General features: G+C 40.3%; 1 protein-coding gene across 11 annotated transcripts; it reads left to right on the top strand.

Moving 5' to 3' along the window:
- LOC122313758 lies at nucleotides 1-23,356 on the top strand. Of its 11 annotated transcripts, none has more exons than XR_006243487.1 (8): nucleotides 1-492; nucleotides 2,083-2,175; nucleotides 2,930-3,013; nucleotides 3,134-3,207; nucleotides 13,509-13,592; nucleotides 13,717-14,096; nucleotides 14,212-17,934; nucleotides 18,021-23,356. XR_006243487.1 is itself a non-coding variant. In XM_043128971.1 (7 exons), the coding sequence occupies exons 1-7, from the start codon at nucleotides 466-468 to the stop codon at nucleotides 13,794-13,796; spliced, it is 492 nt and encodes a 163-aa protein (XP_042984905.1). In that variant the 5' UTR covers nucleotides 7-465; the 3' UTR covers nucleotides 13,797-13,885. The 11 variants fall into 11 exon arrangements, 5 of the variants coding, with proteins under 5 accessions (XP_042984905.1, XP_042984904.1, XP_042984908.1 ...); XR_006243490.1 differs by having other exon boundaries at nucleotides 4-492; nucleotides 13,717-13,881; nucleotides 13,984-14,096; nucleotides 14,212-23,356; XR_006243489.1 differs by having other exon boundaries at nucleotides 4-492; nucleotides 13,717-13,862; nucleotides 13,944-14,096; nucleotides 14,212-23,356.
- The last annotated feature ends 179 nt before the right edge of the window (nucleotides 23,357-23,535 follow it).

Genomic DNA, 23,535 nt, shown 5'->3' on the forward strand with positions numbered 1-23,535 from the left:
TCATGTAATAATAACTGGGAAGTTATTACCATTTTTACGATTTTAAAATTCTTAATCACAACATATGCGGTCCCCTTTCGTCCAACGGGCACAAATTTCAAATTCAAACATCCTTAAACGCAAGCACACAGAAGTAAAAGAATCCCAAGAATTCCCAACACCCTTTCTATCCTCCAAATTGCTTTCCTGCCGCAAGAAAAGCTATTCGCCACAGAAATTCAAGGTTTTCCCTGTTCCCAGACGCACAAGAGCCCAATTTCCATGAAAGAGACTCGATTCGATACTTATCACCCAGACTGGGAAAAGGTTGAACCCCAGTTTCAAATTCTTCAGTCTCCGAGGCCTTCTATTGGGAAAAGGTTGAACCCTTGAATCAGGAACCGAAATATTCTGCCGTTGATGACGCGGGCGATGAGTCTTTGGTGCGTTCGATGCTTTGTGACTCCGGTTCAAGACTAATCCTTTATGGGTTTACCAAATCCAATTGCACAGGTTAGTGTTATAACCCTGAAGGTTATTACCATACGGAATTAGTCTTGGTTTGGTTACTAAGAAATCGAGGGGAGTGAAAAGAAATTAAATTATGGGGCTCTCGAAAATTGAAACAAGAAGCCTCAAGCATAGGATCGCGTTAAAAATATTTTGGTTCATAAATTTTATTCCTTTTCCATTCGTACTAAATTATGAACAAACGAGTGTGAGTTTTGACATCTCTCTCTTTTTCCTTGCTAATTTCTCAGCAAACAAAGACAAACATAGGGCTAGCGATCTTAGTCTGTAATGGTCTTTGTATTTTTTTGTAAGAAATTTACTAAGAACAGAGATGTAAATCTGAAGGGAATTGTATTGATAGGGTGGGTTAGTATAGTTCGAGGCACACCCAACCTCCAAGAAGATCAGAAAATTCACTTAACAATCTTCAATGATCCCTCTGTATTCCCTCGTCCCTCCCATATACCCAATAGACAGATAACTAACTACACCAATTAAGTCATTACACCTGGAAATCTGTAACTGTATTACAAAGGTAAAATAGTAAATACCCGCTAGTAAGAAAGCTATATTCTAGACTCATGAAATGGAGCGCCGCGCTTAGACTTCTTCTTTTGCTCCTGATGTCTTATTCGTAAGCCACTTCCAAGCCCAACAGTCAACAGATAACCCTTGGCCCAAACGGTGATCCATCCCTACTGATGTGGCCCAACTCTCGCGGGCCTCATAACAGCCATTTTGGTCTTTATGTTCTTCACCTTTAACGTCGGATTCTCTCCTAAAATGTACGAAACCCAAGAACTTCCAATCTACACCAGTAATTGTATCAGTTTATAATTAGTTCGACTGTTACAAGTAACTGCTTGTATTTCATGGTTACATTGAATTTGAAGTTTCATTATAATTATTAGTTTTGGGATTCCTCGTTTTAAGAAAATGGGAAGAAGCGAATTTAATCATATTATTTATATTCCCATGGCTTTAAATGTCGGATTGCACCTCTTGGTTAGCATATGCTACCTGGAATTTAGGAAAACGATACTTATCACCTTATTGACAACCACCAATGTAATTTTTTTCATCTTCTTTTATAAATTCAGGAAATAATTTAGATAAAAATATATGAAAAGTCATTTTGTAAAATGGGGTGCTCCCTAGCATGATCCCATGATTTATCACTGAAGTTCCTGAAATCCACCAGACTGACTCTTTACCTTTCTAAAGAGTCTGTGTTGATTATAAGTGGAATGGAAACATTTTTTTTTGTTTTTGGTGGGGGGGGGGGGGGGGGGGGGGGGTTGTTGTGGGGGCTTTGAAAATTCTAGTATTAGTTTATTATTTGTCTACTTGAACCAGAAGAATCTATGCTGTTTATAAATGAGGTGAGGTTGCAAACGAGGTAGATTCTAGTACAAAGGTGGTGTGTGGTATTAGTTGAAGCTATACATTTTTACAAGCATGCAAATGTGATGTTTCTTATGAGTAAATGTCTCTCTTTCAATCTCACCATTTATCTTGTGTGTATTATTTCTTATTTTTTTAGTAGAATTCTGTTTGTCTGTGCATGTGTGTCTGTGTTTATGTGGGCAGGTGGGTGGCTATGTGTGCGGGTCTGTGTGTGTATATTTGGTGCGCACGTGCATGATATTGGTTGAAGCTGTACAAGTCTTCAAGCATGCAAATGTACTGTTTCTAACTTTTCAATACAACTCTATCACTCACTCTCTCTATTTATATCTTTGCACGTATATTTGTATTCTTTCTTTTGAGTAGGACTCAGTATATGTGTGTCTATGCATGTACGAGGAGTGTGGGTGGGTGCAGGCTTGTGGGTGAGCGTGTTCGTGGGCGTTTGCATGTGCGTGCACTTGTGTACATGTGTTTGGTATTGATTAAAGCTGTCTAGTTCTATAAGAATGCAAATGTATGTTGTTTCTTGTTTTTGAGAAAGCTGCTCTCCTTTAAAGCTCATAATATGTCTATGTGCGTATTGTTTCTTATTTTTTAATAGAGCTTTGTTTGTATGCACCTGCATCCTGTGTGCATGTGTGCTTGTATGTTTGGATGTGTGCAGATTGTGTGTGTGCGTGCACATGTGCTCGTGTGTTTGAGTGTGTAGATGTGCATGCGTGTGCATAGATGCGCGTGTGCAGGTGTGTGTTTGCGTGTATGTAAGTGTTTGGGTTTGTCAGTGTGTGCATATGTGCATGTGTGTGCTTGCGTGCACTTGTGCATGCGTGCATGAGCAAGTGTGCAAACGTGTGTAGTATTGGTTGAAGTTGTACATTTTTACGAGCGTGTAAAGGTGGTGTTTCTTACTTATGAGTAAATGTCTCACTCTCAATCTCTCTATTTGTCTTGTGCATTTTGTTTCATATTTTCTTAGTAGAGCTTTGTTTGTGTGTGCATGCACTCATGCATGTGTTTATATACATAGGTGGGTGTCTCGGTGTGTATATTTGGTGCACACGTGCATGCATGGTATTGGTTGAAGCTATACAACTTCTTCAAGCATGTAAAGGTGTCGTTTCTAATTTTCCAATACAACTTTATTGCTCACTCTCTCTATCTGTGTCTCTGTGTATATTTGTATTCTTTCTTCTTAGTAGGACTTAGTATATGTGTGTTTGTGTATGTGCAGGTGAGTGTGGGTATGGGTGGGTGCAAGCTTGTAGGTGAGCATGTCTTTCGGCATCTACACGTGCATGTGTGCAGGTAGGTGTGTGCGTGCGTGCACTTATGTATGTGTTTGTTGTAATGATTGAAACTATGTAGTTCTACAAGCATGCAAATGTATATTGTTTCTTGCTTTTGAGTAAGTGTCTCACTTTAAATCTCACAATTTGTTTATTTGCATATTGTTTCTTATTTTTTAGTAGAGCTCTGTTTGAGTTTGCATGCGCACAGGCATGTGTCGGTGTTTATGTGGGCAAGTGGTAGCTGGGTGTGCGGGTCTGGGTGTGTATATTTGGTGCACACGTATTGCTTGGTATTGATTGAAGTAGTACAAGTTCGTCAAACATGCAAATGTATCAAGTCTAACTTTTGAATGTTCTTCTATCAATTACTCTCTCTATTTGTGTTTCGACTCGTGCATTTGTATTCTTCCTTTTGAGTTGGATTCAGTATATGTGCGTTTGTGCATGTGCGGGTGGGTGCAGGCTTGTTGGTGAGCGTGTTCATGGGCATCTATGCATGCGTGTGTTTGTGTGCACTTATGTACGTGTCTGGTGTTGATTGAACCTTTAATGTTCTAAAAGAATGCAAATGTATATTGTTTTTTGCTTTTGAGTAAGTATCTCTCACTTTAGATCTCACAATTTTTCCATGTGCGTATTTGCGTGCATGTGCATCGTGCGTGCAAGTGTGCAAGCATGTGTGCTTGTGTGTTTAGGTTTGTGCAAGTGTGCATACATGTTTGGGTGTGTTTTCGGTGCTTGTATGTGCATGTGCATGTGTGCAAGTGTGCGCGCACGAGTGTATGCATGTGTGTGCGTGTTCATGCATGGGTGAGCAGGTGTGCGTACGTTGTGTGTTTGGGTGTGCGCATTTGTTTGTGTGTGTGCAACGGTGTGTGTGTTTGGGTGAGTGGGTGTGTGTGCAGGTGCTGGTGCATGAGGATTGGTTTGCACGTACACGTGTGTGTGGGTTCGTCATTTGTGCTCATGTGTGTGTAGTATTATTTGAAACTATACATTTCTACAAGGATACATGAGTGTTGTTTCACCTTTTGAGTAAATGTCTCACACTCTCAAATTCGTTGTCTCTATGCGTATTATTATTATTTTTTTCCTATAAAGCTTTGTTTGTGTGCATGGGTATCGTGGATGCTGGTGTGTGTTTTGGTGTGTGTGTGTATGTAGGGTGTGTGTAGATGTGCTTGCGTGTGTATATAGTTATGTGTGTGTTCAGGTGTGCGCATGTGCGATGCTTGCATGTGCTTGTGTGTCTCTATGCGTATTGTTTCTTATTTTTTAGTAAAACTTTATTTGTGTGCTTGGGCATCGTGCATGCAGGTGTCTGCATGTGTACTTGTGTGTGTGTTTGTGCCTTTGGGTGTGCGTCTGTATGTGTGTGCTATGTGCTTCTCTCCGTGTGTGTGTTTGGGTGTGGCGAGTATGTGCAGATTTGTGTGCATGCGTGTATATATAGTTGTGCGTGTATGTGTGCAAGTGTGTGTTTGCGTGTATATAAGTGTTTAGGTGTGTGTGGTATTGATTGAAACTTTAATGTTCTACATTAATGCAAATGTATATTGTTTCTTACTTTTGAGTAAGTGTCTCTTGCTTTAGATCTCACAATTTGTCTATGTGCATATTGTTCTATGCATGTGTGCTTGTTTGTTTGGGTTTGTGCTGGTGTGCTTGCTTGCTTGCTTATCTAGGTGTGTTTCTAGTGCTTGCAAGTGTGCGCATGTGGGTGTGTGTTTTGGTGTGTGCGTGGGTGAGCAGGTGTGCAACGGTGTGTGTGTGTTTTTGGGTGAGTGGGTGTGTGCGGGTCTGTAAATTTCTAGAAGCATACAATGGTATTGTTTTTCCTTTTGAATAAATGTATGTGTGCAGGAGTGCGTTTGCGTGTATGTAGGTGTTTGGGTGTGTGCAGATGTACGTGTGTGTGTGCATTTTTTAGTATGCACGCATGTGTTTGTGTACTGTGCTTTCGTGCGCGCGTGCGTGCGTGTGTGAGCAGGTGTGCGTTCGTGTGGAGTATTGTTTAAAGCTGTACATTTTTAGAAGCGTGCAAAGGTGGTATTTCTTATGAGTAAATGTCTCTCACCATCAATCTCTCTATTAATCCTGTGCATATTGTTTCATATTTTCTTAGTAGAGCTCTGTTTATGTGTGCATATGCTCGCAAATGTGTGTTTATGTGCATAGGTGGGTGGCTCGACGTATATATTTGGTGCAAACATGCATACATGGTATTGGTTGAAGCTGTACATGTTTTTCAAGCATGCAAAGGTATCGTTTCTAACTTTCTAATACAATTCTATCACTCACTCTCTTTATTTGTGTCTTTGTATTTATATTTGTACTCTTCCTTCTCTTCCTTCTTAGTAGGACTCAGTATATGTGCATTTGTGCATGTGCGGTTGAGTGTGGGTGTGGGTGGGTGCAAGCTCTCGGGTGAGAGTGTCCGTGGACGTCTTCCCGTGCATGTGTGCCGGTGGCTGCATGTGTATGGTAATGATTGAAACTGTGCAGCTCTACAAGCATGCAAATGTATATTTTTCTGGCTTTTGAGTAAGTGTCTCACTTTAAATATCGCAATTTGTCTATGCGCATATTGTTTCTATTTTTTTTTAGCAAAGCTCTATTTGAGTTTGCATGCGCACGGGCATGTGTCGGTGTTTATGTGAGCAAGTTGGTGGTTGGGTGTGCGGGTCTGGGTGTGTATATTTGGTGCACGTGTGTATGCTTGGTATTGGTTGAAGCAGTACAAGTTCTTCAAACATGCAAAGGTACCGTTTCTAACTTTTGAATATCCCTCTCTCACTCACTCTCTCTATTTGTGTCTCGACGTTTATATTTATATTCTTCCTTTTGAGTCGGATTTAGTATATGTGCGTTTGTGCATGTGCGGGTGAGTACAGGTGGGTGCAGGCTTGCTGGTGAGTGTGTTCGTGGGCATTTACGCATTCGTGCGATTGTGCACTTCTATACGTGTGTCTAGTATTGATTGAAGTTTTAATTTTTCAAAAGAATGCAAATATATATTGCTTGCTTTTGAGTATCTCACATTAGATCTCACAATTTGTCTATGTGCGTATTGTTTCCAAGTTTTGAGTAGAGCTTTGCTTGTGTGCACATGTATGTGCTTGTGTGTTTGGGTTTATGCAAGTGTGCGTGCATGTTTGGGTGTGTTTTCGGTGCTTGTATGTGCTTGTGTGCAGGTGTGCGTGTGCAGGTGCATGCATGTGTGCATGCATGGGTGAGTAGGTGTGCGTGCATTGCATGTGTTTAGGTGTGCGCATTTGTATGCATGTGTGCAACGGTGTGTGTGTGTGTGTGTGTGTATGTTTGGGTGAGTGGATGTGTGTGCAGGTGTTGGTGTGCAAGGGTTGGTTTGCGGGTACGCGTGTTTTTATGTTCGTTGATGTGTTAATGTCTACGTTTGTGTGGTATTGTTTGAAATTGTATATTTCTACAAGCATACATGTGTTGTTTCTCCTTTTTAATAAATGTTTCTCACTCTCAAATTCACTATTTATCTCTGTACATATTATTTTTTTTGTAAAGTTTTGTTTGTGTGCATGAGCGTCGTGCATGCTAGTATGTGCATGTTTGCTTGTGTTTTTATGCATTTTGGTGTGTGTGTGTGTATATAGTTGTGGGTGTATTTTTGTAGTGTGCGGTGCTTGTGTGTGCGTGTGTCTCTATGCGTATTATTTCTTATTTTTTTAGTAAAGCTTTGTTTGTGTGCATGGGCATCGTACATACAAGTGTGCATGCGTGTGTTTCCATGTGTGCTTGTATGTGTTTGTGTAGTCAGGTGTGCGTGTGTGCTGTGTACTTATGTGTGTGTGTATGTTTAGGTGTGCAGGGTGTGTGCAAATTTGCATGCATCTATGTGCATATAGTTGTGCGTGTATGTGTGGAGGTGTGTGTTTGCGTATATGTGGGTGTTTGGATGGTTTGGTGTGTATGTGTGTGTGTTTGGTATTGATTGAAGCTTTAATGTTCTACATTAATGCAAATGTATATTATTTCTTGCTTTTGAATATGTGTCTCTTGCTTTAGATATCACAATTTGTCTGTTTGCATATTGCTTTTAAGTTTTGAGTAGAGCTTTTTTTATGTAAATTTACATTGTGCTTACGAGTGTACACGCTTGTGTGTTTGGGTTTGTGTTGGTGTGTGCGCATGCCTATTTAGGTGTATTTCTAATGCTTGCATGTGTGCAGGTGTGTGCTTTGGTTTGTGTGTGGGTGAGTAGGTGTGCAAGCGTTGTGTGGGTTTGGGTGTGCATTAATGCGTGTTTGGGTGTGTAGGTTGTGTGCAGATGTGCGTGTATATGTGCAGGTATTCGTTTGCATGTATGTAGGTGTTTGAGTTTTTAGGCGTGTGCATACGTGTGTGTGTGCATGCATTTTTTTGTGTGTGCGGATGCATACATACATGTGTCAGTTGTGTGCGCGCATGTTTGTATATGTGGGTTTGTGTGTAGTGCATGCGTGTGCGAACAGGTGTGTGTGTGCGTGTGTGGTTTTGGTTGAAGCTGTACATTTTTATAAGCTTGCAAAGATGGTGTCTCTTACTTATGAGAAAATGTCTCACTCTCAACCTTTATATTCGTCTTGTGCGTATTGTTTCATATTTTCTTTAGTAGAGCTCTATTTGTGCGTACATGGGCGTGCATGTGTGTGTTTATGTGTGCAGGTGGGTGGTTGAGTGTGTATATTTGGTGCACATGTGCATGCGTGGTATTGGTTAAAGTTGTACAAGTTTTTTAAAGCATGCAAAGATATTGTTTCTAACTTTTCACTACAACTCTATCACCTGCTCTCTCTATTTGTGTCTTTTTGTGTATATTTGTATTCTTTATTTTTAGTATGAATTAGTTTATGTGCATTTGTGCATGTGCGGGTCAGTGTGGATTGGTGTAGGGTTGCAAGTAAGCGTGTCCGTGGGCATCTACCAGTGCATGTGTGCCGGTGGGTGTGTGCGTGCACTTGTGTACATGTGTGTTGTAATGATTGAAGCTGTGTAGTTCTACAAGCATGCAAATGTATATTGTTTCTTGCTTTCGACTAAGTGTCTCACTTTAAATTTCTCAATTTGTTTATATACATATTGTTTCTTATTTTTTAGTAGAGTTTTGTTTGAGTTTGCATGTGCACGGGCATGTGTCGGTGTTTATGTGGGTAGGTGGGGGGCTGGGTGTGTATATTTGGTGCACAATGCATGCTTGGTATTGGTTGAAGCAGCAAAAGTTCTTCAAACATGTAAAAGTACTGTTTCTAACTTTTGAATATCCCTCTCTCACTCACTCTCTCTATTTGTATCTCAATGTGTATATTTGTATTCTTCTTTTTGAATCAGATTGAGTATATGTGCGTTTGTACATGTGCAAGTGAGTGCGGGTGGGTGCAAGCTTGTTGGTGAGCGTGTTATTGGGCGTATGCGTATGCATGCATTTGTGCACTTTTGTACGCGTCTGGCATTGATTGGAGCTTTAATATTATAATAATGCAAATGTATATTGTTCTTTGCTTTTGAGTAAGTGTCTTGCGCTTTAGATTTCACAACTTGTCTATGTGTGAATTGTTTCTAAATTTTGAGTAGAGCTTTATTTGTGTGCATGAGTGTGCATGTGTGCGTGCTTATGTGTTTGGGTTTGTGCAAGTGTGTGTGCTTATGTGTTTGGGTTTGTGCAAGTGTGCGTGCATGTTTGAGTGTGTTTTTGGTGCTTGTATGTGTGTGTGCATGTGTGCAAGTGTGCGTGTGCATGCCGGGTGTGCGCATTTGTATATGTGTGTGCAATGGTGTGTGTGTGTGTGTGTGTGTCTGTCTGTGTTTGGGTGAGTGTGTGTGTGCAGGTGCTGGTGCGCAAGGGTTGGTTTGCAGGTATGCGTGTGTGAGTTCGTTGATGTGCTTGTGTACGTGTGTGTGTGGTATTGTTTGAAATTGTACATTTTTACAAGCATACATGTGTATTGTTTCTCATTTTAAGCAAATGTCTCTCACTCCCAAATTCGCTATCTATCTCTATCCGTATTGTTTCTTATTTTTTTGTAAAGTTTTATTTGTGTGAATGGGCATCGTGCATGTTGGTGTGTGCATGTGTGCATTTCTATGCATTCTGGTGTGCATGTGTTTTTTTAGTGTGTGCGCAGTTGTATATGTGCGTGTGTTCAAGTGTGTGCATGTGCGTGTGTGTCTCTATGCGTATTGTTTCTTATTTTTTAGTAAAGCTTTGTGTGCGTTGGCATCGTGCATGCATATATGCTTGTGTGTGTGTTTGTGCATTATGCATTTGGGTGTGTGTGTGTGTACGTGTGTGCTATGTGCTTATGTGTGTGTGTTTGGGTGTTTGGGTATGTGCAGATTTGCATGCATGCTTGTGTATATAGTTGTGCGTGTGCTCGTATGTGTGCAGGTACGCGTTTGCATGTCTGTGGGTGTTTGTGTGTTTTGGTGTGGGTGTTTTGCTCTGTATGTGTGTTTGGTATTGATTAAAGCTTTAATGTAAATATATATATATTGTTTCTTTCTTTTGAGTATGTGTCTCTCGCTTTAGATCTCACAATTTGTCTGTGTGCGTATTGTTTCTAAGTTTTGAGTAGAGTTTTGTGTGTTTTGGTGTGTGCGTAGGTGAGCAAGTGTGCAAGCATTCCATGTGTTTGGGTGTGCAGTGATGTGTGTTAGGGTGAGTGGGTGTGTGTGCAAGTGTGGGTGCGCGGGGGTTTGTTTATAGGTTTGCGTGTGTGGGTCTTTACATTTCTACAAGCATACAAGAGTGTTGTTTCTCTTTTTGAGTAAATTTCTCTCTCTCAAATTCGCTATTTGTCTCTATACGTATTGTTTCTTATTTTTTAATAAAGCTTTGTTTGTGTGCATGGGCATCATGTATGTTGGTGTGCATGTGTTCTTGTGTGAGTGTTTAAGCGTTTGGGTGCGTGCGTATTTGGGTGTGCGTGTTCATATGTGTGTATAGTTGTGTGTTGATGAAGCACTAAAACTGCATGATTAAGTTATTTAAATGAATAAATTGTTTAATAAAAAATGATTTAAGTACTTAATTATGCAATAGATTACAATACTTGAGGCAATTGATAAATTCTGATATTTTTGTGCTTAAAAAGATTTATAATACAATTGTTTCACATGACAATAAATATTTCATTTTTATTCCTCTCATAACAGGGGTAGTTTGGGCAATACACAGCAAATATATCATTCAAGTGTGAATGTACACGTGCTGACCATTGCAAGACATACAACACACATGCAATACACGTGCAGCATGAGCTACACATTTACTGTGAATTGTATAAATGACAGCACACACTCGGCATGCTGGAGCATATCACGTTGAGCAGCAGAGGAACAAAGGCTACAGCAGGAGAAGAAATGGACATAGCACGTTGCAGAAAAATGCACACATGCAGACCAGCCTTCGGATAGCACTCACACCAACTCACACATGCAGTAAACATGTAGACCGGATTCACACATGCAGGAGCGCATCACACATGTAGAAAAGTGACAAAGATGGACTCACACATGCAGACCAAACTCACATGAACAGCACTCATTCGAAAAGTAAACATGCAGACCAGTAAACAATCAGACAGCAGCCACTCACACCAGCTCACACATGCAGAAAAGTGACAGCCAGACTCACACATGCACACATGCAGACCAGCCTCATTCGGACAGCACTCACTACATGTGCTGACCATTGCAAGATAAGCAGCTCACATGCAATAAACGTGACAACAGACACACACACATGCAGAAAGAAACTCACTCAGACGGACTCACACAAGCAGAACACTTACACATGTAGAAAAAGATCACATGGAAGCACTCGAACGTGCAGCAGTAGCTGGAGCAGCATAGTTCTATCTTATTTCTTTCTTTTCCGGTTAGCTGGACGTGCAGGAGATGAGTTATTTATTTAGTGGCAGCAGCAAAGAAAGGAAGCAGTTTTTTTACTTATTTTCTTTTCGTTTAGAAGCTAGGGGAGTTATTGTTTCTTTGGTTTTTCATTCGGCTACAGCTGAGCAGCTTAGTTTTTGAAAGTTTTTCTTGCTTTCTGTTTGAGTTTTTCGTTCATAGCAGTAGGTAGTCTTGAAATTTATTTCCTTTCTTCTCATTTAGAGAGACGGCTGGTGTTGGTTGTATTCACTCTTGTTTTTTTTTTCGTTTGTTAGTTTAGACGCAGGTCGGCTGGAGAGTAGCAGACCTTAGGTCGGCAGCTCTCTTCCTTTCTTCTTCATTTATTTTTCTGATGTTTCCTTATTTGTTTCTAGAGCAGAACCGGTTCAACGTCTTTTATTTTTTTTTGTTTACTTTTCGATTTCATGATTTAGGAGTTTAGCTTTTAGTTTCCTTTCCGTTTTACGTTTGAGAACCAGGCAGCATTTGTTTTTCCTTTCTTTTTTTCATTTTCTGCAGTTTACTTTTGTGGTGGCGCTAGGCTCTTTTTTTTTATTTTAGATTTCTCTTGTTCTCATATTTTATCATAACTCAACTTAGATTTATTTTTATTGTTAGAAATATCATGTGTAACTAATTTTTAAAACTTGGGTTGTGGAGTGAGACTTAATTTATTTTGAGAATCTAGTTTAATGCAATATTTTGTTGTTGAATATTGATTTCACTACGTTACTAGTTAGATTTAAATTGAAAATAGATTGTGGCTCTTGCTCTTGTTTTGTTGTTGACGTAAGGCACAACAAAAGCTTGAAAACTATCAAGGCCTTTCTCAGTTGTTTGTTAATGTGTGTTTGACTAGTAACGTAGAGAATTCCTTAGGAAAATATTGCAAAACTTGAGCTTAATTTTGTATCTTCCGATTAGCAATGCCTTGATTGGATTGTTAATCGAGAAAATTATTTAGAATTTGAAATAAAGAGATTCTCATACCCAACCCAAGTGTTCGTTAATTTGTTTTTGTTTAAAAACTCTAATTTCAACTTCGATTATCTTTTTGCATTGCATTTGAATTTTATTTTCATCACTCATACTTGATTCATTTGTTACTCACAAATCTCTTATACGCTTTGATAACCCATTGTCCCTATGGAATACGATTCTGGACTTATCCTTGATACAACTTGACACTTCTACACTTGGAAGCACATTCGACCACGAGTCATGTGTATATGTATGCATGTGTGCGTTTGTGTGTATGTAGGTGTTTGGGTGTGTGCAGATGTGCATTTTTTAGGATGTGCAGGTGTTTATGTGTGTGTGTTCAGGTATGTGGGCACATGTGTTTGTGTGTGTGCGCTTGTGTAAAGTGCTTGCGTGTGTGTGTTTATCTCTATGTGTATTATTTCTTATTTTTTAGTAAAACTTTGTTTGTGTACATGGGCATTGTGCATGCGTGTGTGTGCATGTGTGCTTGTGTGTGTGTTTATGCATTTAAGTTTGCGTGTGTATGTGTGTGTGTGTTTGAGTGTGTAGGTTGTGGGATTTGCTCATTCTTATGGATATGCCACTAATACCGTTGCAGAGTGTCGGGCTTTTCTTAATGGTTCAAAATTGTGTCACCAACTTGGTCTTAAAGATTTTTTTATTGAATCTGATTCAACGATTATAGTTGGTTGGTTTAGGTCGAGTGTATGTAAGTTTTGGTATTTATGAGATTTTTGGAAAGAAGCTCTTCATTTGTTTCAGCTGATGAATGTTAGAGTTTGTCATATCTTTTATGAAGCTAATATGGTTGCGGATTTCCTCTCCAAAGGTGCAAAGGGTCGGACTTTAGATTTTATGGGTGAGGAGTTTAGAGAGAGACGGTTTTGTGGCCTTGTTCGAACTGATAAATGGGGTCTTCCATACATTAGGCATTAATGCTTGTATTTATGGCTTGTCTCCACCTTAATGAGGTTATTAATAAATATGGAGCTCTTGCCTCTTATTAAAAAAAAAAAGAAGAAGTTGTGTGTGGATGTGCGTGCATGTGTATATAGTTGTGCGTGTGCGTGTATGTGTGCAAGTGTTCGTTTGAGTGTATGTAGGTGTGCAGATGTGCACGTGTTCGTGCAATTTTTAGTGTGCAGATGCGTACATGCATGTGTTTGGGTGTGCGCACGTGTTTGTGTGTGTGGGTTTGTGTGTGGTGCTTACATGCGCTTGTGCATGTGTGTGAACAGGTGTGCATGTGTGTATGGTTTTGGTGGAAGTTGTACATTTTTACAAGCATGCAAAGGTGGTGTCTCTTACTTATGAGTAAATGTCTCACTCTCAATTTTTCTATTCATCTTGGGTGTATTGTTTCATATTTTCTTAGTAGGGCTCTGTTTGTGTGTGCATGCACCCTCATTTTTGTGTTTATGTGCGCAGGTGGGTGGTTGGGTGTGTATATTTGGTGCACATGTGCATGCATGGTATTGGTTGAAGTTGTACAAGTTTTTCAAAAATGCAATGGTACCGTTTCTAACTTTTATATACAACTCTCTCACTCGCTATCTCTCTATTTGTGTCTTTGTGTATATATTTGTATTCTTCCTTTTGAGTAGAACTTAGTATATGTGCGTTTGTGCACGTGCAGGTGAGTGGGTGTGGGTGGGTGCAGGCTTACAGGTGTGCGTGTCTATGGGCGTTTGCCCGTGCGTGTGTACATGTGGGTGAATCTGTGCACTTATGTACACATATGTAGTATTGACTGAAGCTGTGCTGTTCCAAAAGCATACAAATGTATATTGTTAACTTTTAAGTAATTGTCTCTCACTTTAAATCTTGCAATTTGTTTATGTGTTTATTTTTTCTTATTTTTAGTAGAGCTCTATTTAAGTTTGCATGCCCGCGCATGTGTCAGTATTTATATGGATAGGTGGGTGGCTTGGTGTGCAAGTTTAAGTGTGTATATTTGGTGCACATGTGCATGCTCGATATTGGTTGAAGCAATACAAGTTCTTCAAACAAGTAAAGGTACCGTTTTAAACTTTTTAATATCCCTCAACTCTCTCTATTTGTGTCTCGACGTGTATATTTGTATTCTTCATTTTGAGTCAGACTTAGTATATGTGCATCTATGCATGTGCAGGTGAGTGCATGTGGGTGCAGGCTTCTAGGTAAGCGTGCTCATGGGCGAATATGCGTGTGTGAGTTTGTGCACTTCTTTATGTGTGTTTGGTATTGATTGAAGCTTTAATGTTCCACAAGCATGCAAATGTATATTCTTTCTTGCTTTTGAGTAAGTGTCTCTCGTTTTAGATCTCACAATTTATTTATGTACTTATTGTTTCTAAGTTTTGAGTATAGTTTTATTTGTGTGCATGTGTATTGTGCATGAGAGTGTGCACGCGTGTATGCTTGTGTGTTTGGGTTTGTGCAAGTGTATGTGTGTGGTGTGTGTTTTGGTGTGTGCATGTTCATGCGTGGATGAGCAAGTGTGCGTGCATTGCGTGTGTTTGGATGTGTGGGGTTTGAACGCTTGTATGCGTGTGCAGTAGGGATTGTGTGTGTGTGTGTGTTTGGGTGAGTGGATTTGTGTGCGGGTGTGAGTGCATAAGGGTTTGTTTGCGGGTACGTGTGTGTGTGGGTTATTAGATGCATTTGTGTGGTATTATCTGAAACCGTGGATTTCTACAAGCATACAAGGGTGTTGTTTCTACTTTTGAGTAAATGTCTCTTGCCCTCAAATTCGCTATTTGTCTCTATGCGAATTGTTTCTTATTTTTAGTATAGTTTTGTTTGTATGCATGGGCATCATGCTTGCGGGTGTGCATATGTGCTTGTGTGTGTGTTTGTGCGTTTGAGTGTGTGTGTGCGTTGTGTGTGCAGATGTGCGTACGTGCTTGTGTATCTAGATGTGTGTGTGCATGTATGTGTGCAAGTGTGCGATTGAATGTATATTTGTGCTCGGGTGTGTAGGTGAATGCATATGTGCTTGTGTTTGTGCATATTTGAGTGTGTGTGGGTGCGTGCGCTTGTGCATGCATATGTGAGCAGGTGTGCATGTGTGTGTGGTATTGGTTAAAGCTGTGCATTTTTACAAGCATGCGAATGTGGTGTCTCTTACTTATAAGTAAATGTTTCACTCTCAATCTTTCTATTCGTCTAGTGCATATTGTTTTATATTTTTTTAGTAAAACTTTGTTTGTGTGTGCATGCGAGCGCATTTGTATGTTTATGTGCACAGGTGGGTGGTTGGGTGTGTATATTTGGTGCACATGTGCATGCATTGTATTTGTTGAAGTTGTACAAGTTTTTCAAGCATGCAAAGGTATCGTTTCTAACTTTTCAATACAACTCTATCACTTGCTCTCTCTATTTGTGTCTCTGTGTGTATATTTGTATTCTTCATTCTTAGCATTCAGTATATGTGCGTTTGTGCATGATCCAGTGATTATGGGTGTGGGTGGGTGAAGGCTTGCGGGTGAGCATGCTTGGGTGTGCATATGTGCTTGTGTGTGCATTTTTGCATTTGAGTGTGCGTGTGTGTAAGGTGTGTTTAGATGTGCGTGCATGTGTGCGTATGTATATAGTTGTGTGTGTATGTGTGCAGGTGTGTGTTTCTGTGTATGTTGGTGTGTGGGTGTGTGCAAATGTGCGTGCGTGTGTGCATTTTTTAGTGTGTTTAGGTGTGTGCATGCCCGTGTTTGTGTGCAGTGCTTGCATGCGTGTGTGGTATTGGGTGAAGCTATACAATTTTACAAGCATGCAAATGTGGTGTTTCTTATTTTGGAGTAAATATCTCTCACTTTTAATCTCTTTATTCATTTTGTGCATATTGTTTCATATTTTCTTAGTAGAGCTCATTTTGTGTGTGCATGCTCATACACGTGTGTGTTTTTGTGTGCAGGTGGGTGGTTGGGTGTGTATATTTGATTCACACGTGCATGCATGGTATTAATTGAAACTGTACAAGTTCTTTAAGTATGCAAAGTAACCATTTCTAACTTTTCAATACAACTTTCTCACTCTTACTCTTTATTTGTGTCTCTATGTGCATATTTGTACTCTTCATCCTAAGTAGGACTTAGTATATGTGCGTTTGTACATGTGCGGGTTAGTGTGGGTGTGGGTGGGTGCAGGCTTGCAGGTGAGCATGTCCGAGGGTGCTACTCGTGCATCTGTGGAGATGGGTGTGTGCGCGCTCTTATGTCCGTGTGTGTAGTATTCATTGAAGCTATGTAATTCTACAAGCATGCAAATGTATGTTGTTTCTTGCTTTGAGTAAGTGTCTCTCACTTTAAATCTTGCAATTTGTCTCTGTGCGTATTATTTTTTATTTTTTAGTAGAGCTTTATTCGAGCTTGCATTTGCACGGGCGTGTGTTGGTGTTAAAGTAGGCAGGTGAGTGGCTGGGTGTGTAGATTTGGTGCACACGTGCATGCTTGGTATTGTTTGAAGCAGTACAAATTCTTCAAATATGCAAATGTACCATTTCTAACTTTTGAATATCCCTCTCTCACTCACTCTCTTTATTTGTGTCTCGACGTGTATATTTATATTCTTCCTTTTGAGTCAGACTCAATTAATTTGTGTCTGTGGATGTGCAATTGGGTGCATGCTTATTGGTGATCGTGTTTGTGGGCATCTATGCCTAGGTGCGTTTGTGCACTTCTGTATGTATGTCTGATATTGATTGAAGCTTTAATGTTCTACAAGCATACAATTGTATATTATTTCTCGCTCTTAAGTGTCTCTCGCTTTAGATCTCACAATTTGTCTATGTGCATATTATTTCTAAGTTTTTAGTAGAATTTTGTTTGTGTGCATGTGCATCATGCGTGCGAGTGTGCATGCATGTGTGCTTGTGTGTTTGGTTTTTTACGGTGTACGTGCATGCGTGCATGGGTGTGTTTCATGTGATTGCATGTGCAAGTGCATGTGTGTGTGTGTGTGTGTGTAAAGGTGTGCATGCGTGGGTGTATGTTTTGGTGTGTGGCTGTGTGCTTGTGTGTGTTAGTGTGTTTGGGTGTGCTTGTGTATTTGTATCTCTCTACATATTGTTTCTTATTTTTTAGGAAAGCTTTGTTTGTGTGCATGAGCATCTGCATGCATGTCTGCATATGTGCTTGTTTGTGTGTTTGTGCATTTGGGTATGCGTCTGTATGCATGTGCATGTGTGCCCTTGTGTGTGTTTGGGTTTGTGTGCATGTGTGCTTGTGTGTGTTTGTGTTTTAGTGTGCATATGTGCTTGTGTTTTTGGGTGTGCGTGCGTGATTGTGTATATAGTTGTTCGTGTGTGTTTGCATGTATGTGGATGTTTGGGTGTTTTGGTGTGTGTGTTTGGGTTTGTGTGTGAGCTTGTGTGTGTGTTTGTGTTTGTATGCTTGTGTGTGTATTTGGTTGTGCATGTGTGCTTATGTGTGTGTTTGGGTGTGTACAAATGTGCGTGTGTGCGTATTCGTGTATGTGTGCAGGTGTGCGTGCCTGCATGCATTTTTTAGTCTAGTCTGCATACATGCATGTAAAGAGGTGTGCGTGCGCATGTTTGTGTATGGGGTTTGTGTGCGGTGCTTGTGTGCGCTTGTGTATGCGTGTGAGTAGGTGTGTGTGTGGTATTGGTTGGAGCTGTACATTTTTACAAATGTGCAAAGGTGGTGTTTCTTGCTTATGAGTAAATATCTCACTCTAAATCTCACTATTCGTCTTGTGCGTATTGTTTGATATTTTCTTAGTAGAGCTCTGTTTGTGTGTGCATGTACTCGTGCATGTGTGTTTATGTGCGTAGGTGGGTGGCTCGATGTATATACTTGGTGCACATGTGCATGCACGGTATTGGTTGAAGCTATACATATTTTTAAAGCATGTAAAGGTACCGTTTCTGACTTTCCAATACAATTCTATCGCTCACTCTCTATTTTTCTCTGTGGATATATTTTTACTCTTCCTTCTTAGTAGGACTCAGTATATGTGCGTTTGTGCATATGCGGTTGAGTGTGGAGATGGGTGGGTGGTTGCAAGCCCTCAAGTGAGCGTGTCCGTGGGCGTCTGCCTGTGCATGTGTGCAGGTGGGTGTGTGCGTGCACTTGTGTACATGTGTGTGGTAGTGATTGAAGCTGTGCAGCTCTACAAGCATGCAAATGTATATTTTTTTGGCTTTTGAGTAAGTGTCTCACTTTAAATCTCCCAATTTGTCTATGTGTATATTGTTTTTTCTTTTTTAGTAGAGCTTTGTTTGAGTTTGCATGCACACGGGCATGTGTCAGTGTTTATGTGGGCAGTTAGGGGTGAGATTTGGCTCGTTTGGACCGACAAAACCGACCGAACCAACCATTTTTTCACCGGACCGAACCGATTCGGTCCAAATTTCAATGGACCGAACTCGTTCGGTCCAATCCTGGTCTAGGGGTTTTTCACCCTAGGCCAGGAGTTTGGTCCAATCCAAGTGAGAAAACCCTGGATCTAATAGGTACGGTCTAGTCTACAAAACCTCACAGGACTGAACTCTCCCTTATGGGCAGGTGGTTGGTTGGGTGTGCGCGTCTGGGTGTGTATATTTGGTGCACAAATGCATGCTGGGTATTGGTTGAAGCAGTACAAGTTCCTCAAACATACAAAGCTACTATTTTTAACTTTTTATATCCCTCTCTTACTCACTCTCTCTATTTGTGTCTCGACATGTATATTTGTATTCTTCCTTTTGATTCCGACTCAGCATATGTGCGTTTGTGCATGTGCATGTGAGTGTAAGTGTAAGTGGATGCAAGCTTGTTGGTGAGCGTGTTTGTGGGCATTTGTGTGTTTGTGCACTTTTTTACGTGTGTCTGGTATTGATTAAAGCTTTAATGTTCTTACAGAATGCAAACGTATATTGTTTCTTGCTTTTGAGTAAGTATCTCTCACTTTAGATTGCATAATTTATCTATATGCGTATTGTTTCTAAGTTTTGAGTAGAACTTTTTTGGTGTGCATGTGAGTGTGCACATGTGTGTGCTTGTATGTTTGGGTTTATGTAGGTGTGCGTGCATGCTTGGGTTTGTTGTTGGTGCTTGTATGTGCGTGTGTGCAAGTGCTCGCCCGCGGGTGTATGCATGTGTGTGCATGTATATGTGGGTGAGCAGGTGTGTGTGCGTTGCATGTGTTTGGGTGTGCACGTTTGTATGTTGTATGCATGTGTGTGCGTGTATATGTGGGTGAGCAAGTGTGCATGCGTTGCGTGTGTTTGGGTGTGCATGTTTGTATGCGTGTGCGCAATGGTGTGTGTGTGTGTGTGTGTGTGCGAGTGTGGGTGCAGGTGTGCGAGGGTTTGTTTCCAAGTACACGTGCGTGTGGGTTCGTCGATGTGCTTGTGTGCATGTGTGTGAGGTATTGTTTGAAACTGTACATGTCTACAAGCATACGTGGGTGCTGTTTCTCCTTTTGAATTAATGTCTCTTACTCTCAAATTCGCTATTTGTCTCTTTGCATATTGTTTCCTATTTTTGTGTAAAACTATGTTTGTGTGCATGTGGGTGTGTGGATGTGTGCATGTGTGTTTTGTTATGTGCGCGTGTGTATGTGTTTGATGTGCATGTGTGCAAGGTGTGTGTGTATAGTTGTGCGTGTGTGCATGCATTTTTTTAGTGTGTGCACGGTTGTGTACATGCGTTTTTTAAGGTGTGCTCGCACGCGTGTTTGTGTAATGTGCTTGCACGTGCGTGTCTTTATGCATACTATTTCTTATTTTTTAATAAAGCTTTGTTTGTGTACGCGTACGCGCATGTGTTGGGGTCGGTGCACGTATGTGTTTGTGTGTATGGGTTTGTGTGTGGTGCTTATGTGTGCTTGTGCATGCATGTGTAGCTAGTGTGTATGTGTGTGTGGTATTGGTTAAAGTTGTACATTTTTGCAAGCATATAAAGGTGCATATATGTGTGCATGCATGTGTGTCTTTATGCGTACTATTTCTTATTTCTTAATAAAGCTTTGTTTGTGTGCATGGGCATCGTGCATGCAGCTGTGCATGTGTGTCTGCGTGTGTGCTTGTGTGTGTAAATGTGTATTTAGGTATGCATGTGTATGTGTGCTTATGTGTGTGTGTTTGGATATGCGTGCAGGATGTGTGCAGATGTGCATGCATGTGCATGTATGTGTGCATGTGTATGTTTGCGTGTATGTAGGTGTTTAGGTTTTGGGTGTGTGCAAATGTGCATGTGTGTGCATTTTTTAGTGTGTGTGAGTGCGTACGTGCATGTGTTGGGGTCGGTGCACGTACGTGTTTGTGTGTATGGGTTTGTGTGTGGTGCTTATGTATGCTTGTGCATGCATCTATGGCTAGTGTGCATGTGTGTCTGGTATTGGTTAAAGTTGTACATTTTTACAAGCATGCAAAGGTGCATATATGTGTGCAGATGTGCAATTGTGTGTATGTAGGTGTTTGGGCGTGTGCAGATGTTCATTTTTTAGTGTGTGCACGTGTGTACATGCATGTGTTTAGGTATGCGCGCTCACATGTTTGTGTGTGCAAATTTGTGTAAGCGCTTGCATGTGCGTGTCTCTATGCATATTTTTTCTTATTTTTTAGTAAAATTTTGTTTGTGTGCATGAGCATCGTGCATGCGTGTGTGTGCATGTGTGCTTTTGTGTGTGTTTGTGCATTTGGGTGTGCATGCGTGTGCTTGTCTCTGTGTGTGTGTGTGCAAGTTGTGTGCAGATTTGCATGTGTATATAGCTATGCATGTGCATGTATGTGTGCACATAGTTGTGCGTGCATTTTTTTAGTGTGTGCACGGTTGCATACATGCGTTTGTTTAGGTGTGTAATAAAACTTTGTTTGTGTGCATGGGCATCGTGCATGCAGGTGTGCTTGTGTGTGTAAATGTGCATTTAGTTATGCGTGTGTATGTGTGCTTATGTGTGTGTGTGTTTGGATATGCATGTGTGCAAAATGTGTGCAGATGTGCATGCATGCGTGTGTATATAGTTGTGCATGTGCGTGTATGTGTGCAGGTGTGCATTTGCGTGTATGTAGGTGTTTGGGTTTTGGGTGCGTGCAGATGTGCGTGTGTGTGCATTTTTTAGTGTGTGTGCGAGTGCGTACGTGCGTGTATTGGGGTGTGCGCATGTACATGTTTGTGTGTATGGGTTTGTGTGCGGTGCTTATGTGCGCTTGTGCATGCATGTGTGGCTAGTGTACATGTGTGTGTGGTATTGGTTAAAGGTCTACATTTTTACAAGCATGCAAAGATGCATATATGTGTGCAGATGTGCGATTGTGTGTATGTACGTGTTTGGGCATGTGCATATGTTCATTTTTTAGTGTGTGCATGTGTGTACATGCATGTGTTTAGGTATGCGCGCTCACATGTTTGTATGCGGATTTGTGTTAGGTGCTCGCATGTGCATGTGTCTCTATGCATATTTTTTCTTATTTTTTAGTAAAATTTTATTTGTGTGCATGGGCATCGTGCATGCGTGTGTGTGCATGTGTGCTTGTGTGTGTTTGTGCATTTGGGTGTGCGTGTATGTGTGTGCATGTGTGCTTGTGCTTGTGTGTGTGTATGCAAGTTGTGTGCAGATTTGCATGCGTGTATATAGCTATGTGTGTGCATATAGTTGTGCGTGTGTGCATACATTTTTTTAGTGTGTGCACGATTTCGTACATGCATTTGTTTATGTGTGCTCGCGTGCATGTTTGTGTGTATGGGTTTGTGTACGGTGCTTGTGCGTGCGTGTCTTTATATGTACTATTTCTTATTTTTCTAATAAAGCTTTGTTTATATGCATGGGCATCATGCATGCAGGTGTGCATGTGTATCTGCATGTGTGCTTGTGTGTGTAAATGTGCATTTAGGTATGCATGTGTATGTGTGCTTATGTGTGTGTGTGTTTGGATATGCGTGTGTGCAGGGTATGTGCAGATGTGCATGCATGCTTGTGTATATAGTTGTGCATCTGCGTGTATGTGTGCAAGTGTACGTTTGCGTGTATGTAGGTGTTTGGGTTTTGGGTGTGTGCAGATGTGTGTGTATGCGCATTTTTTAGTGTGTGTGCGAGTGCATGCATGCATGTATTGGGGTGTGTGCACATACGTGTTTGTGTGCGATGCTTATGTGCGCTTGTGCATATGTGTGTGGTATTGGTTGAAATTATACATTTTTACAATCATGCAAAGGTACATATATATATATATATGTGCAAATGTGCGATTGTGTCTATGTAGGTGTTTGGGCATGTGCAAATGTTTATTTTTTAGTGTGTGCACGTGTGTACATGCATGTGTTTAGATATGCACGCTCACATGTTTTTGTGTGCAGATTTGTGTAAAGTGCTTGCATGTATGCGTCTCTATGCATATTTTTTCTCATGTGTTAGTAAAATTTTGTTTGTGTGCATGGGCATCATGCATGCGTGTGTGTGCATGTGTGCTTCTGTGTGTGTTTGTGCATTTAGGTGTGTGTGTGCGTATGTGTGTGCATGCGTGCATGTGTGTGTGCACGCAAGTTGTGCAGATTTGCGTACGTGTATATAGCTATTACGCGTGTGCATGTATGTGTGCAAGTGTTCATTTGCGTGTAAGTAGGTGTTTGGGTGTGTGCAAATGTGTGTGTGCCTGCATTTTTTAGTGTGTGTGTAGGTGCGTACATTCGTGCTGATTGAAGCTATGCAATTCTACAAACAAGCAAATATATATTGTTTCTTGCTTTTAAGTAAGTGTCTCTCACTTTAAATCTTGTAATTTTTTTGTATGTATTGTTTCTTATTTTGTAGTAGAGCATATTATATATATCAAGATAAATATATTTTTGACATAATAAATTATAATATATATTTTTTTTATAAATATATTTTTATATATTTAATCATATATTCTCAACTTATATAGTGTCCAATGTGTAATCAGTAAATCAAAAAAATCAGGTCAAATTGGATCGAAACTAAAAAAAATTGAAAGTTTCGATTTTGGTAATGAATTGATCTATATCGATTTTTAAATTTTCAAGATCGGTGTATATCAATTCAATTATAAAATTTGTCAAAAATCAGACTGAATGGACTAGTTACACCCCCAACACCAACAAATGATTTAATGCCAACGCAGAATTATCTTTTTCTTGGAACAATAGTAAAGTTGGAAGCTTCAAAGAGAACAATAGTAAAGTTGGGAACATTGATGACAACATTGGTTCCTTGTCCGTAGAACTCTCTGAAGATGATCTCAAAGAAATTTGTGAGGCAGTGCGCTTTCTCAATTTTCTTGGAAATTTGCAAATAACCCCATCAAAATAAAATATTTGCCAATTTATTTATGCTTTCTCTATGTATTTTGGTTTGTTCAAGAACAATGCAGCAAAAGGAACTCATGTGGAAAACATGTTATATATAAAACATGGATTCTTTGTTGCGTATCTTCTTCGCGATTGAACTCACAGCATAATATCCATGTTTTGCCCATAAACATTTTTAGCTCTACGACGGAAATGAACTAACCCAT

This window comes from Carya illinoinensis, chromosome 6 (assembly GCF_018687715.1).
Source record: "Carya illinoinensis cultivar Pawnee chromosome 6, C.illinoinensisPawnee_v1, whole genome shotgun sequence".
NCBI lineage: Eukaryota > Viridiplantae > Streptophyta > Magnoliopsida > Fagales > Juglandaceae > Carya > Carya illinoinensis.